General features: G+C 42.5%; 2 protein-coding genes across 2 annotated transcripts in view; one reads left to right on the top strand and one right to left on the bottom strand.

Annotated features, from left to right (window-relative positions):
* Positions 1–15,789, bottom strand: part of LOC135216664 (uncharacterized) — a 388,956-nt gene that overhangs the window by 13,284 nt on the left and 359,883 nt on the right. The window lies entirely within an intron of this gene.
* LOC135216227 (diacylglycerol lipase-beta-like) overlaps positions 9,932–15,789 on the top strand; it is a gene marked incomplete at its 5' end in the record, with an annotated part of 49,825 nt that continues 43,967 nt past the window's right edge. The window contains 1 exon segment of the mRNA XM_064251359.1: positions 9,932–10,125. Coding sequence (XP_064107429.1) covers positions 9,932–10,125 — 194 coding nt within the window.

Genomic DNA, 15,789 nt, shown 5'->3' with positions numbered 1-15,789 from the left:
GTTTGCTAAAAGGAAATCTTGTTCAAGGTTAAAGTAGCCTGTCAACTTGAAGATCTTTTGGCTATGCTCCCATTACAAGCAGTTTGGAGTTAGCCTAAACTGCTAACATGGCTGCATTACATTGCTGCAAGACTAAAAGATCTCCCAATATATCAGCATTTTTTGCACGATATAAAATAAACCTTTCATTGCATGTGCAATAGATATTGAGTTGTGGCAATAAATATTTTTACTTTGCACAGCTTTTTTTGTGAGTGATTTGTGGATGAAAATCGATTTCCAAAAGTAAAGACCATATCAAGAAAGCAAGAATGACAGTAGCTTATGGTTGAAATTTTCCACTTCTTTTTACAATCTTTGAATGTTACAGCAGCTGTCGAATGAAATGAAGATTAGGTTATGAATTTCTAAGGGAATTAACTTGAATGCTATGATCCCTTCAAATTTTATTTAGTACTATAGTGAAGCACGATCTTGACAACCATATCACTGTTTCCCAGGAATTTATGCGCTGACTCACCACTCTTTTCCTCTGCTTTTTCCCATCACAGGTCCACTACCAATAATATAATTCTCTCTCTCTCTCTCTCTCTCTCTCTCTCTCGTAGGGGGATAGTGCTGTCGGTGCACCTCATTCGGTGCAATGTAGGCATTACTTAAGGTTCTTTGCAGAGTCTCTTTGTCCCCTAGCTACAACTACTTTCATTCCTTTTACTGTACCTCCATTCACATTGTCTTTCTTCCATCTTATTGTCCACCCTTGCCTAACAATTGTTTTTTAGTGCAACTGCGAGGTTTTCCTCCTGTAACACCTTTCAAACCTTTTACTGTCAATTTCCGTTTCAGTGCCGACTGGCCTTAGTTGCCATAGTGAATGGCATAATGCCAAAAATCTATATAAATCAAAATAAAATTCTCTCTCTCTCTCTCTCTCTCTCTCTCTCTCTTCTCTCTCTCTCTCTCTCTCTCTCGTCTCTCTCTCCTCTTCTAAAACATAAAACTACTATATTATCACTGAATCTCTCAAAGAAAATATAATGAATTAAGTAGCTATGAATAATCCTATACTTTCACGTAAGCAGATTTTGCTCTCTCTCTCTCTCTCTCTCTCTCTCTCTCTCTCTCTCTCTCTCTCTCTCTCTCTCTCTCTCTCTCTCTCTGCTTCTAAACCTTATTTTAAAATATATCACTCAATCTGTCAAAGTAAATATAATAAATATAGTGTCTCTATAGATGGGCTTTCTCTCTCTCTCTCTCTCTCTCTCTCTCTCTTCATATATCATAATTTTGCAGTCACTCCTGTATTGTTCCTCATGATTTCCACTGGATGTTGCCCAAATTTAAAATTTTCTCTCATTATATAAGATCGTGTTTCTAATTACGCATGAATTTGTCATTTTAGTTTCATAACATCACATATGAGTAAGTATTCACAGTAGGTTTTAAAGACTGATGATCGATATTCTGCTCTGAACTGACGTTACCAAACCAACTTCAAGTAAAAATATAGATGTTGTTACTGCATTCAACTATAAATGACTATAGGACAGGTACAAAATCGTTATGGTTTAAAGTTACTGGAAATCTAGAAAGCAACAAACACCATGACTATGAAGCTCTGATCCCCTTTCTTTAGAGTTGCCAGGTGTGGTATTATTCTATCTTCACTTTTCTTGTCGATAGTATATTTCTTTAAGGTGCTGTATAATCGTATAAGTTGATGGATTTTGCTAGTGTGTGTAAGTGTATGTTGTTTTAAATAAAATGTATTCTTTCTGTCTCATTCCTTCTTTTTAACTGTTGGATGTTATTATCACTAATCTTTTTTGTCTCACATTTGTGTATGATTAATCATGTTTTACAGTTTGTTCATGAAACTTACCTGTCAAATATATATATAGCTGTATTTTCTGAAGTCCGACAGAATTTCAAAAACTTCCGGCACACGCAGTGGTCGGCCAGGTGGTTAGTACCCATTCCCGCCGCTGGGAGGCGGGTATCAGGAACCATTCCCATTTTCTATTCATAATTTTTCTGCTGCCGGTGCTGGAAACACCTGTTTTCAGTACCTCCGTCTAAGGATTTTGGAAACTTCATTGCCGCTAAGTATCCTAATTGTCTTTTGATTTATTTACTTGGATTTGTGGCTAGGCATACGCTATCTTAAATTGATTTGAATTTGATTCATTTTTGCATAAGATATCTGAATCTAGTTAGGCTAGTTTCAGAGGGGGTTGTCTGCAAAGATAGGGTGTGGCTACCGAAAGCTTCGGTAGATCCGCACTTGGTATGCACGAGGGGTATGGGTCTTGCTTCTTTGTTGAGATTTGTCATGTAAGGAGTGTGAGACTTTGTCTAATTCCGTAAGGAAGACGTATGATTTGTATGTACGCAGTTAATCAGTAAACAAAAGTCAGGGTAGTGAACCTGCTAACCTTCCTGTAGACTTTATTTTGCCTAACCCTGTAGTATGGCCTACGGGCTATGAATATGTCTGCGAGAGGTAATGCCCTTTACGTTATAGATTCTATCTGTATCTTGGAATCTAAGGTGCTCGTTCTCCTTCATTGTTGTGAAGAGTGCTACTTCTGTAGTGTTACTCCTAACCCTGTAGTGTTGCCTTCGGGCCCTAAAACAGTGTCTGTAGAGGGTATTGCCCTTTCTCTGATACTCTATCGATTCGTAACTTAGAATCGAAAGTGCTTGCTTTAGAGAGCAAAAGTGAAGTGGCCAAGTGCAGTGACAGTGCCCCTTGTGTAATGGAGGGTGCGTCAGATCGGCCTTATTTCGCCTCTAGGCCGGGACCTCTGCTTGACTCCCAGGAACACAGGGAGAGAGCATGTCGAAAGCCGAAGGAGGGTTACGAGGAACCCCCACCGATCTGACGTGCATTCGGCAGACCTGAAGATACTCCCAGGCTGCCAAAGTGCGTGCACGTGCACGAATCCTAAAGGATTGCTTCTCGTCCTCCGAAGTGTCCTCCCCGCACAGGGGTTGGAGCTTTCGGAAGGACTCGCGCCCTCTAAATAGAAGCTTTATAGAAGAGGATGCTTCACGTCCTCTCTCTCTCTCTCTCTCATTATGCGTTTCAGTGAGAAGTAAGAAGGCGAACGTCGCCTGAACACGTGTACGTCTTGCCACCGAGAAATACGAAAAAGAAGTCATAGTAGCAGGACGCTTTTGAGCGCGGACGTCCGAGCTTTGTTACTGTGAGAATAAGAAGGCGTTCCCTCGCCCCTCGTATTCTCACACGATCAACCCTTCTCCTGAGACTGCTTCGTGCAGTCTAATTTCTCTCCGAGATGTATCTCGCTCTTCCCTGAAGTCAGTTTCGCTCGCTTGTTTTGACGTCTGTCAGGAGCGTGACGCTTTTCTGCACGCTTCTTTCGACGCTCGGCTTGGACGGGACGCTTGGATGGACGCCAGGCGCGCGCGGGTGCACGCCAAGCGCACGCCAGTGGACGCCGTGTGTCGCCTGGCTGAACGTTTCTGTTGAACTCTTCAAGCTCTTGTTTCAGATTTGGGCCTAAAGAATTTTTACCTCTACCTTCGGTGATACCTTCTACCTCACCTGCAAAGTTTGTGAAGTAAGCAGTGCTTCGGAGGAAGCTTAAAGTGAACAGGCAACTTCATCTTCGAAACCCAGCAAGACCTCGGGTTTCGTGAATTCAAGAGGTCTCTGTCAATTAATATTGCTTATTGCAAAGTTGGATGGAGTTAAGGAAAGCTCAAGGGAAGATCTCGTTAGCTCTACCGCAGTCAAGACTTTGCGATAAGGCAGTTACGGGTTATGTAAAAGCTCGACGTCCTGCACGCATGACGCTCGAAAACGTTTGGTAGGATTCTTGCAAAGGCACTCATCAAGAGGACACTCTTCAGGAAAGCGCAAAGACAGGACTTCCTTTGCCATACTGCCAATAAATTTAGGTTGCAAGCTTTTTAGTCCATCTGAAGGGGCTTTTCAGATGATAGATTTTGTTAGTTCCTAGTTCGGGACTACGCTGCCGAAGTTGAACATCGGGGTCCTACCTGCTGTAAGCCCAGTCTCTTAACAGGATTCTTGCCCCTTCCTCGATTGATACGGGAATCGGAAAAATAATATGCTCGACTTCCTGGATTACGTTTTGTCAATTCAGTGACTTTCCCCCATTGACAATATACGTACTATCGTTTTGTCAAGTAAGTGGGTATCCCCTCATTGACAAAATATCTCTTTGTCCCCGTAAATGGGTTAGTTCTCATTGACAAACATCTCAATAACTTTACATTGCGTAAGCGGATAAGCTCTTATTGACAAGATTCGGAAGAGCTCTCATTCATCAATCGCAGACTCATACAAGAAATAGACTTGTAGACTACGTCAATGAACGCTTATGGCCAATAACATAAGAAGCTTGAGCTGTCCGCTTCGATTCTCTAAGATTTGTTCATGAAACTTGCCTGTCAGATATGTATGTAGCTGTATTTCCGAATTCAGCTATAGATATGTCTGCCAGGTAAGTATGAACAAACTTTATTGTATCATAACAATATCATATTTTGCCTTGCGTTATTTTACACTGGTTGGTTTAAGTCATATACGCTTGCTGTAGTTACCATCTTTGGATGGCAACCGAGAGGTCTATTGTCTGTTATTTTAAAGGACTTTAATCGTTACCTCCCTGCAGCCTTCAGGAGTTTCCGATTTATCTTTTACCGTTGTATGGTAGTGTTATGACGACACAAACGCACCTCTATATTTAGCGTTTTCTGTTTCGCTTAAATATACCAGCTTGAGAGTCTTTCTGCTAAAAAAATAACGGACCTATTTCTTCGTAGAATAGAGTAGCTGGCAACCCAGGCATAACGGTAAGAGACGACGAAAGTAAGCTGCTGTCACTGTCCTCCAGTCCAACCGAGCCAGTACCAGCTCGTTCGCTGTCATGCGCGGTAGGTTACGTCTCTCTCTCCTGCGGGATTGACTGACTAACCGTATCTCTGTGCTGGCGGTTACGTCTCTCTCTCCTGCGGGATTGACTGACTAACTGTATCTCTGCCCTACATTCACGGACTTTAGCCTAAGATTGAGGGGATTTCTTACATGAATGAATAAACATTGCATTCATTTTGCCTTTCTATGTTCAACAGAGATATCTCTTACTTCTTTCGGTGCTCGTTACCGCACGGTATAGGACTATGAGTCTACCGCAACATTGCACTATTATATGCTCTCCTGCTTAGGCAAAGCGCAGCCTTATTAGGGAAGTAAGCATACTCGGTGAGGGAATGGATGAGCTTGCTGGGGACCATTTCCTTCCTGAAGAAGTTTGTTTCCCTGAATAGACTGCAATTCAGACCTCTACAGTTTTTTCTTACCGGGAAACTGAAATTTTATCCAAGATCTAGGAATGATTCTGAACATCTCTCAGTGCGTCAAGTATCACCTGAGGTGATAGAGAGAAGGTGCCGGACATCTGGAGAGGGTTTCAGATGTCCTGGAAAATAATCTGAAAGAAGTGGAAGCAGTTCGGTCGTCCCTCCAGTCCTCGAAACGAGTTTTTGGAACCATGGTCCAGATCAACTCGGGATATTCACAGCTCTCTCATATCTTAAGAAGTATCTTCTCTCGGTCCCTGTTCGAGTTTACGAGAAAGAGCCTATTATGACAACAGGCATAGAATGTACCGATCCTCAAGAGGTTCGTTACAGGATTGGAAAAGTCCGTACGAATCTTCTCGATTGACGGCAGCAACTACTGACTTCCGAGTGGAATCTTTATTTAGAAGTATGTTGAGAGTTGTGGAGACTTTAGGGACGTCTTTTCATTCATCTCTTCGCTATGTTGAGGACGAAGAGGCTTCTTCTTCTCTGCTCCCTTATTCTCGATCTGGGAGCGGTAGCATTACACGCCATCCTATGGTATTGAACGGGGATGGATGTTTAGTCTCTTTTCCCCTTTTTTCAAACGCTTAGGAAATGTAATAAGATGATTTATGACATCACAGGGAGCGACAATGACGCTGATCGCCCCATGTTGGCCTTCAAGATCCTGGATTCACAGAGGTCACGTCCTTCCTAGTTCACTTTCCAAGGACCTTTTCCGAGAGAGTCGGTCTACTCTAAAACGAAAGGTACCTATAACCTCTCCGCTCTGAGTCTGACTACGTTCAGACTATCGAGATGTTGAGAGGAATAAGATTACCGTCTTCCCTTTCCGTCTGAAGAATGGGATAAGCTGGCCGTCACAACTATTAAAGAATACGCAAATATGTTGTTGACGGCCTTTGGGCTCAGAAATTTGCTTCTGTCAAACAACAAAGCCCTTCACGATCTTTGAGTTCTGTGGAATCTTGAAACTCGCTCACCATCTACTTTTTGTCTCACCTGTTTTCTCGGAGTCAGACACTCGTGCGAGATCAGGCGACATATAGTAGCCCTGAGTTTCTTGTTGACGAAGTCGGTTGCGTTTATACACCCCCAATGATTGTGTAACATGAGACCAGGTTGGACTGTCAGGCATTCGTCCTTCGGGACTGAATCGCCTTTTTGCTCTGCGCTCCTTTCTCCTGGCACCAGAAGCTCGAGTCAGGAGTTGCTCATGAGTTGATTCGCTGACGACGTTGGGTTGCGTTGATACATCCCCCAAGGTTTGCTTAGCCTGAATCGCCCAGGCAGTCCAGACACTCATCCTTCAGCGAAGATTAGTGCCTTATGGTCTTCAGGATACAGCCTTGCTGTCCTTGATTCATCTGACTGGTCAACTGGTCGGTCACCTGACTTTAGTACAGACGGACTGACTGTGCATGTCCAGATCGAAGCTTTCAATATGGAACTTAGACGTAGTCTGGAACTTAGACGTAGTCTGAAGTTCTTGATGTCAAAGCATTCGAACCTCTCCTACCTGTTAACTTCTTGCACGTGATCAGAAAGCCTATCTTCCAACCACCCTAGATACGACAGAGGGTTAGTGAGGTTTTTTAAGCCATCGTCAGAAGTTTTTGGCTTTAGAGAACACAATGCGGTTGTGTTCTCTAAGCCTTCCGTTGTGGCCTAAGAATGGAAACCCGTCTTGTCCTTGGGCCAGGAGCTTGGAATCAAGAATGGCGCAAGTTATTGGGCAGGAGCCAGAGAGAGTCCTGTGCCCTGACGGGTCTCTCAAGTTTTATCTACATAAAACTCAAGAAAGTCGAAGTCCTTCGGGCAATCTGCAGTGTTCCGAAAAAGACCAGACTTGCCCATATCGAAGAACACCCTGGCATTAGTGTTAAGGAGTTCTTTCAAAAAGGCTCCTTCATTGTGTTTGCACAAAGATTTGAAATCTCGTGATCTGAATGCTCACGAGGTGAGGGCGCGGCCTCGGAAGCATTTCAACAGAGCATGGCACTTGGCCACATCCTGAGTACCACGTTTTAGCGAAGCAACTCTGTGTTCACTTCACACTCCCTGCGGGATGTGAAGATGGCATATGAGATCTGCTGCTCGCTAGGGCCATACGTGTCTGCAGAAAATGGTTAGGAAGAGCTCTTAATTTAGTTGTTGAGTCGCCGCCAATGGCGACTTCTTAACTTTAAGACGTAGTTAAAACCACCTTAACTTTGGCGAGGTCGGTCAGGTGGACGATATGATATAGATATATATAGAGATATATATTAATATATAGATACTATTATATATAATATATATATATATATATATATAGTATATATAGAGATATATATATATATATATAAATATATATATATATTATATTATATTATATATATATAATATATATATAGATTATATATATATATATATATATATATCTATAAAATCTATATATAAATAATATATAAAATATACATATATTATATATATAATATTAAAATATATAAATATATAATATTTATGTCTAATTATATATATATATATATATATATTATATGATATATAATATATATATAATTATATATATATATATATATATATATATATATATATTTATATATATAATATATACACACATATATATATACAGGCGGTCCCCGGGTTACGACAGTTCCGGCTTACGACGTTCCGAGGTTACGACGCTTTTTCTTAAATATTCAATGGAAAAATCCGTCTGGGTTACGATGCTTGTTCCGAGGTTACGACGCTGACGCTTCCGACGCTCCGAGTTAACGATGCTTTTAAAAAACTCATACTATGATAAAACTCCTTTATAGTTTAGCACAGTATATTAAGAAAAATAAGTTCTTGGTTAGATTACAACAAAAATTTTGAGGTTATGATGATTTTCGACACTTTTTATGTCGTATTTTTCTATGTTTTTTTAGTGACGCCTCATATGCGGAAACTAGTTTCCGAGCGAATGAATACATACTAGCTTGCGGTGCGCAAAGTTTACATATAACAGTCCAAAAAGCACAAATAATGAAAAAATCATTGCTTGTTTCCAGTAATAATAACAAAACGAAGTTTCTGGTTAGATTACAATGAGAGAGAGAGAGAGAGAGAGAGAGAGAGAGAGAGAGAGAGAGAGAGAGAGAGAGAGAGAGAGAGAGAGAGTCTTCCGACGCTCCGAGTAAGGACAGAGAAGTTCGTTTCGTTAAACGGCCTCTGACTCATGCCAGTAAATGTTTTGTTGATACTAATAATATAAGCCTATTTAAAGATCCGTTTACTTTAATTAGTCTATATGATACGTAAATAGTAATCAAACTGTTCTTGTAGCCTCAAGATTTGCAAAATCGAAGTATCCAAAGAGAGACATTATCCAGTATAATTTGATCAGAGAGAGAGAGAGAGAGAGAGAGAGAGAGAGAGACGCTTGGTGGGCAACAATGGTCACCGTCTCGGGGATTGACGTAACATTTATTTTCTGAAACAGATAGGACAGAGAAAGTGTTCGTTTCATTAAACGGCCTCTGACTCATAGCAGGAAATGTTTTGTTGATACTAATATATAAGCCTATTTAAAGATACGTTTACTTTAATTAGTCTATATGATACGTAAATAGTAATCAGCTGTTCTTGTAGCCCTCAAGATTTGGCAAAATCACTCCAGGTTGTACATAAAACTTCAAGAATGTAGTGTCACCAGAGGATTACAATAGTTTTTACCTTCAAGAACCAGCATTCTTTTATGAAAATAACTCCAGGTTGTACATAAAACTACAGGAAACAACATGTAGTGTAACCAAAGGATTACAAGTAAGGTTTTTATAACTTTTTATTAGTTTAAGACATATTTCCAAGCGTCGTTCCGGCTTACGACGATTTTCGGCTTACGACGCGTCTCAAGAACGGAACCCCCGTCGTAACCCGGGGACTGCCTGTATTTATTTTACTTCTTAGCCCTCATGGTATGGTCAATATGGTCTAGGCACATTGTGGTCACGCCCCCGTTGACAGATCATCTGGAGTGCACCAGCTATATAGGTCTCTACCTCGCTGGCAACTCTAGTAAAGCAGAAGCAGACTTGGGTGACAATAATCATGAAGTCAGCTTGGCTAACAGGTGGAACCAAGATGTAAATCATCTGCATGCATTTGTTTCCCAAAATCCTTCTATTCTGTCCCTTCTCACCTCCAACGGTGGGATTCAGCTATATATCTATCTGACAGGTAAGTTTCATGAACAAAATGATATTGTTATGATAAAATAAAGTTTGTTCATACTTACCTGGCAGATATATATAATCAAGTACCCACCCACCTCCCCTCAGGGGACAGTGGAAATAAAAATTATGAATAGAAAATGGGAATGGTTCCTGATACCCGCCTCCCAGCGGCGGGAATGGGTACTAACCACCTGGCCGACCACTGTGTGTGCCGGAAGTTTTTGAAATTCTGTCGGACTTCAGAAAATACAGCTATATATATATCTGCCAGGTAAGTATGAACAAACTTTATTGTATCATAACAATATCATTTATGCTTACTTCAGCTTTACAATTGATTTGCCTCAAATATAGGTGCACTAGAGAGTGAAGGGGACTTACCACAGCAACAGTGCCCACGTCCGGAATGGATGAAAGTTGGAACTGCATACCACTTCATGAAGTTTGCTATGGCCTCATATGGATGGCCATGGTTCATGTATGGTAGGTTTTGCAGAGCCACCTGTTATCTCTGGAAAAATCTGCAATGCTGCTCTTGCTTAAGGTAAGTATGTACCTTGAGCATTTGATGGTTCAGTTATGGTACAGTGTAACAAAGGAGAGACCCCCCAAAAAAAAGGGGCTCAGTATATTTGTCTTTAGATTTTTTAAATGTATATATTAATGCCTCTGAATATTGTGTGTCCATCATATAATATGCTGCTTTGGAATTCATGGTGAACAGTGTTAGAGATCAGAGTGGTGTGTCCAGTTTTAATATTTATCTTAGTTGAAAGTGTATACCGTATATACTTGAGTAACATGCGATCTCGCATATCATGCGACCCCCAAATTTACACCAATAAACAGTGGTTTCACATAAGTGACTTACCGAACAGTTACATAGCTTATAGCTTCTTACCTGCGGCAGTCGAAATTCAAATTGTTGGCGCCAGCGGCGTTGCTATCTTAAGTATAGGTGATACAAGACCCGCCCACATCTGGGAACCCTGGGTACTGCTAGCCTTCTACCGTCAATTTTCGTTTCTGCCGCTCACGGGGTAACACCTGTGAGATTTTCGCTGCAGTCTCCTGCGTCGCCATTTTGGATTTTGGTTTTTGTTTGGTGATGTACAAGTTTTTAGTTTTTTCTTGCCAGTTAGCTATCTCTTTTCAGTTTTTTGTCATTATTGCTAATTATGTCAGATTCTAGTTCATCTGCTGTAAGGTTTTGCAGCGCTGGCTGCAAAACAAGATTAGCTAAGTTATGTCACGATCTGCACTCTAAGTGCACTAAATGCAGAGGACAAAATTGTAATGGTATGGATGTGACATGTGATGAATGTAAAGAATTGGATGAACAGGGATGGAAGGCGGTTAGATCGCATGCTGAGAAAATGGAGAAAGATAGGAAGAGGAAGGCAGCTCTTAGGGCTAGTAGTAAGAATAGGTTAGAAACTACTCCTGTTCCTCCTTCGGAGACAAATAAGTCTTCTCTTGCCTCTCCTTTATTAGAGAATATTTCTCCAATTAATAGTCCTCCTACTTCTCCTTTGATTACCCCTGTTCAAGTTGCCCATGTTTCCGAACCCAACACCATTGCCTTGCTTGAGTAAGATGGATAAAAAGTTCGAAGTGTTAGCTGAATCAGTTATGAAGTTAGGAATGTCTTTTAAAGCTTTCGTAGATAGTACAGTGAAATCTAGTGCAGTGCAAAGTGTTAATGTTGCCCCTGAGGAGGCGGTTGTCCGTTCCCCCTCGACTCCCAGACGAAGGTCACTGTCCCGCTCCCCCGCAACCGGGAGAAGACATACCGGAGGTCGGAAGGAGTCTGGGGGAGTTTGCCCACGGTCAGCCGGGTGTCGTCCAAAAAGATGTGGAAAGGTATTAGTGTTTGTGATTCTCGTCTGTCTTCTGATTCGGAAGTGCAATCGCCAGTGCGCAAAAGGCGAAGTGATTTGGTGTCTCAACCATTAAAAAGACATTCGATTCTTGCGGGTGATTCGTCACCGACTCCTGTTAAGAAGTCTAAGAGGCATTGGAGTCCTCAACCTTCGTGTAGTTTTGCTCCGGATGTGATATTTAGTGAATCTCCTCCGCAGTCGCATTTTTCGGCTAAAAGCAATGGCTCTCGGACTAAACTTCGTGATAATTCACGATCGCTCGACTCTCCCAAGCGAGTCTCAGTCGCAGTTTCGGCTCGGTCGCCTCGTTCGACTCCGTATTACTGTCCAGAGAAGCGTATTCGCTCGTCTTTGTTCGACTCCCCTCGCCGTGAGTCGATAGGAATTTCGACTGGTTGTTCGCCTGTGTCGACTCGTTATGCAGAGACTTCACCTGTTAGAAAGAATCGTTCTTCGACTGAAAGACCATCGACTTCTACCAGTGTTAGACGATTCTACCTTAGCTCCATTTAAGAAGCATTTCCAGGATCTTATGAGTTTGTTGAAATCCTCCACCGGGGTACAACATAAGCCTGATTTCGACTCTGCTTCCGTGCAGTCTGAAGAGGAAGCTTTGGATCAAGATGACAAGGATTCGTCGGCTTATTAGAGTCTTCTTAAATTTTTCCTGTCCACTTATCCAGATTACTTTGAACCTGCTTCTCCGTCTTCACCGCCTTCAATGTTCGTTAAAGATAGGAAGACAGCGTATTCGTGTCTACCTAAACTGGTTCTTTCTCAGTCCTCGAAGCAGGCCCTTAAGGAGTCAACAGAGTGGCTTTCTAAGAAGAGGGAAACAGGTAAGGCTTCGTTTGCTTTCCCACCTTCTTAGCTTCAGAGTAAAGCGTATCGCTTCTACGCAACTGGAGAAGTTCCTTCTTTGGGAGTGTCTGCCTCCTCCCAGGGAGACTTCTCCGGTTTAGTGGACTCACACCGAAGAGCAGCTTTTTCGTCAGCTAAAATTTTGTTTTCTTCTTCAGAGCTTGACCATTTGGTGAAGAATATTTTTGTTAAAGTATTTGAGGTATTTAGTTTTTTGGACTGGACTATTGCCTCTTTAGCTCGCAAGATTGAAGACTGTCAGTCTTTAGAAGAAGATTTTGCCGCAGACTGGTTAGGAGTTCTGTCCTGTGCGGATAAGGCTGTTAGAGATGGTTCAGGAGAATTAGCAGCCCTTTTCACAATGGGAGTGATGAAGAAGAGAGAAAGGTGGTGTTCTTTCGTGTCTAAAGGAGTCACTAATAACCAGAAGTCGGCTCTCATGTTTGCTCCTCTCTGTAAATCTCATCTTTTCCTGAAGAAACCATTCAACAAATTCTATCGGATTTAGAAAAGAAATCTACTAATGATCTCCTTCTTCAGTCTTCTAGACGTCCGAAAGAGCCTACTCCGACAGGAGCTAAGTCTTCTCCTCTTCAGAAGCATCCCTTTCGAGGGAATAAACCTAAGTGGTAACGACCCAGGGACTAATTTGCGTCCACAGTACAAGTCCTCAAAGAAACCTCCCCCCAAACCTTCGGACAAGTGAGAAGCCGTTCCTTCACGTGCAAGTAGGGGCAAGACTCCATCTTTTTTGGGAAGAATGGAGTCGAAGAGGTGCAGAGACAATGGGTAGTTCAAGTTCTTCGAGAGGGATACTCGATTCCTTTTGTTCTAGATCCTCCTCTCTCCGATACACCAATCAGCTTAACAGCATATTCTCCAGGATCGAAGAGAGCTTTGGCTTTAGCAGCAGAGGTCAATGCACTCATCAAGAAGGGAGCAATAGAGGAAGTCCTCGACAGTTCTCAGGGATTCTGCAACAGACTCTTTGTAGTTCCCAAAGCCTCGGGAGGTTGGAGGCCAGTGCTAGATGTAAGCGCATTGAACCTTTTTGTGCTGAAGACAAAGTTCAATATGGAAACAAATCATTCTGTGATGTCGGCACTTCGCCCAGGCGATTGGATGGTGTCCCTGGACATGAAGTGACGCCTACTTCATGTCCCGATCACCAGAGTTCAAAGAAGTTCCTGAGATTTGTGTTCGAAGGGAGGACGTATCAATTCAGAGCCCTTTGTTTCGGCCTTTCGACGGCCCCTCAAGTATTTACTCGTGTTCTTGCTCCATTGGGGAAATGGCTGCATATGTTGGGCATAAATGCAGCATTTTACCTGGACGACTGGCTTCTCAGATCGGGTTCGAGGACACAGTGCGTGAAGGATTTACGGAAGAGACTGTCATTAGCGAGTCAATTGGGAATTCTCATCAACCTGGAGAAGTCTCAATTAGTGCCGTCCCAGAAGATCCCCTATTTGGGGATGATTCTGGACTCTCAGACTTTTCGGGTTTTTCTGTCCCCGAAAAGAATAGAATCTTGCCTCAAAAAAGTGAGCCAATTCCTGAACCGTCAGTCCTCCTCCGCCTTGGAATGGATGAGTCTCCTAGGGACATTATCATCACTAGAGACGTTTGTAAAGTTGGGTTGTCTTCACATGAGATCTCTTCAGTTTTATCTCAAAGCGAGTTGGTGTCGGAAGTCTCAACCAGACACGTATTCGTTCCCAGTGTCGGAAGAGATCAAGAACGACTTGAGATGGTGGATGTCGAGGGAAAGATTGCAAGAGGGTCTCTCCCTGACATTAAGGAACCCAGACGTAGAATTATACTCCGACGCATCGGACAGAGGTTGGGGAGCTCTCCTAGGGACCAAAAGATCTCAGGATTATGGTCAGAGAAAGAGAGGTTGAATCACATCAACATGAAGGAGTTGAAGGCGATTTGGTTCGGTCTGCAAGCATTCGCTCCTTTGGTCGTGGGAAAGAGAGTGGCAGTATACTCCGACAACACCACCGCTCTATCTTATATCAGGAATCAGGGAGGAACCCATTCATTCTCCCTCAACAAAGTCGCAGAAGATCTCCTTCTCTGGTCTCAAGATCGGGATATTTCCCTCGTTCCGAGGTTTGTACAGGGGAAGTTAAATGTACTGGCGGACGAACTCAGTCGAGTAAACCAAGTTCTTCCCACGGAGTGGACATTGCAAGACAAAATTTGTCAGGAACTGTGGAAACTTTGGGGAAGACCTTCAGTGGATCTGTTTGCCACGTCGAGGAACAATCGACTTCCGATCTTTTGTTCCTCAGTTCCAGAACCTCTTGCTTGGAAGACCGACGCAATGCTTCAGGATTGGACGGGTCTAGACGTTTACGCCTTTCCCCCATTTGGAATGATCAGAGAGGTGTTGAACAAGTTCCTCACATCAAAATGTGTCAATGACGCTGGTAGCACCATTCTGGGCCAGGAAAGAGTGGTTCCCAGACCTTCTCAAGTTGGTTATATAGACCATCCAGACTTCTTCCTCAGTATCCTCGGCTACTCAAACAGCCCCACTTCGACAGGTATCATCAGAATTTGTCCGCTCTGTCACTGACAGGGTTCAGACTGTCCGGAAACTCGTCAGAGCTAAGGGGTTTTCTCGCAGAGCGGCAGAGGCTATTGCTAACTGTCGAAGAAGCTCTTCTGCCAAGCTTTACCAATCGAAGTGGGGAGTCTTTAGGACGTGGTGCAGAAGACATAATTTCTCGTCTTCTAAAACCTCTGTGACAGAAATAGCTGATTTTTTGCTGTACCTTAAAGAAGTTAAGAACTTGTCGGTATCGACAATTAAAGGGTACAGAGCTATGCTGTCCTCAGTGTTTAAGCATAGAGGGCTTGACATCTCCTCTAACCAGGATATTGGAGATTTAATTAAATAATTTAATACAGTAAAAGTATCCAAGAAGGATAGTGTGGACTGGAACTTGGACGTAGTTTTAACTTTTCTGATGTCTTCACGATTCGAGCCACTTCGTGAAGCGTCTTTGAGAGATGTAACGAGGAAGGCACTTTTTCTCTTCGCTTTGGCTACAGCAGGAAGAGTGAGTGAGTTACAAGCCATCCACAAAGAGGTGGGGTTCAAAAATCGTAATGCGGTTTGTTCTTTTGTTAACGAATTTTTAGCAAAGAACGAATCTCCCTCTAACCCATGGCCTAAATCTTTTGTACTTAAGGGATTATCTAATATAGTGGGTCCGATGGACGAAGAATATTTATTATGTCCTGTCAGAGCTCTGAAATGTTACCTGTCAAGGACACAATCCGTTAGAGGGTTAATTCCGACCGACTTTGGTGTTCGGTTAAGAATTCTGCAAAACCCCTCTCCAAGAACGCTATTTCGTTCTTTTTGAGAAGTCTGATACTGGAGTCACACTCTCAAGTCCAAGATCAGACTCTAAAATGTGCTTAAGGTGAAAGCACATGAAATACGT

Source organism: Macrobrachium nipponense, chromosome 6 (genome assembly GCF_015104395.2).
Source record: "Macrobrachium nipponense isolate FS-2020 chromosome 6, ASM1510439v2, whole genome shotgun sequence".
NCBI classification, from domain to species: domain Eukaryota; kingdom Metazoa; phylum Arthropoda; class Malacostraca; order Decapoda; family Palaemonidae; genus Macrobrachium; species Macrobrachium nipponense.
The sequence above is the reverse complement of the archived record's forward strand: the minus strand, read 5'-3'. Positions and strand labels throughout refer to the sequence as shown.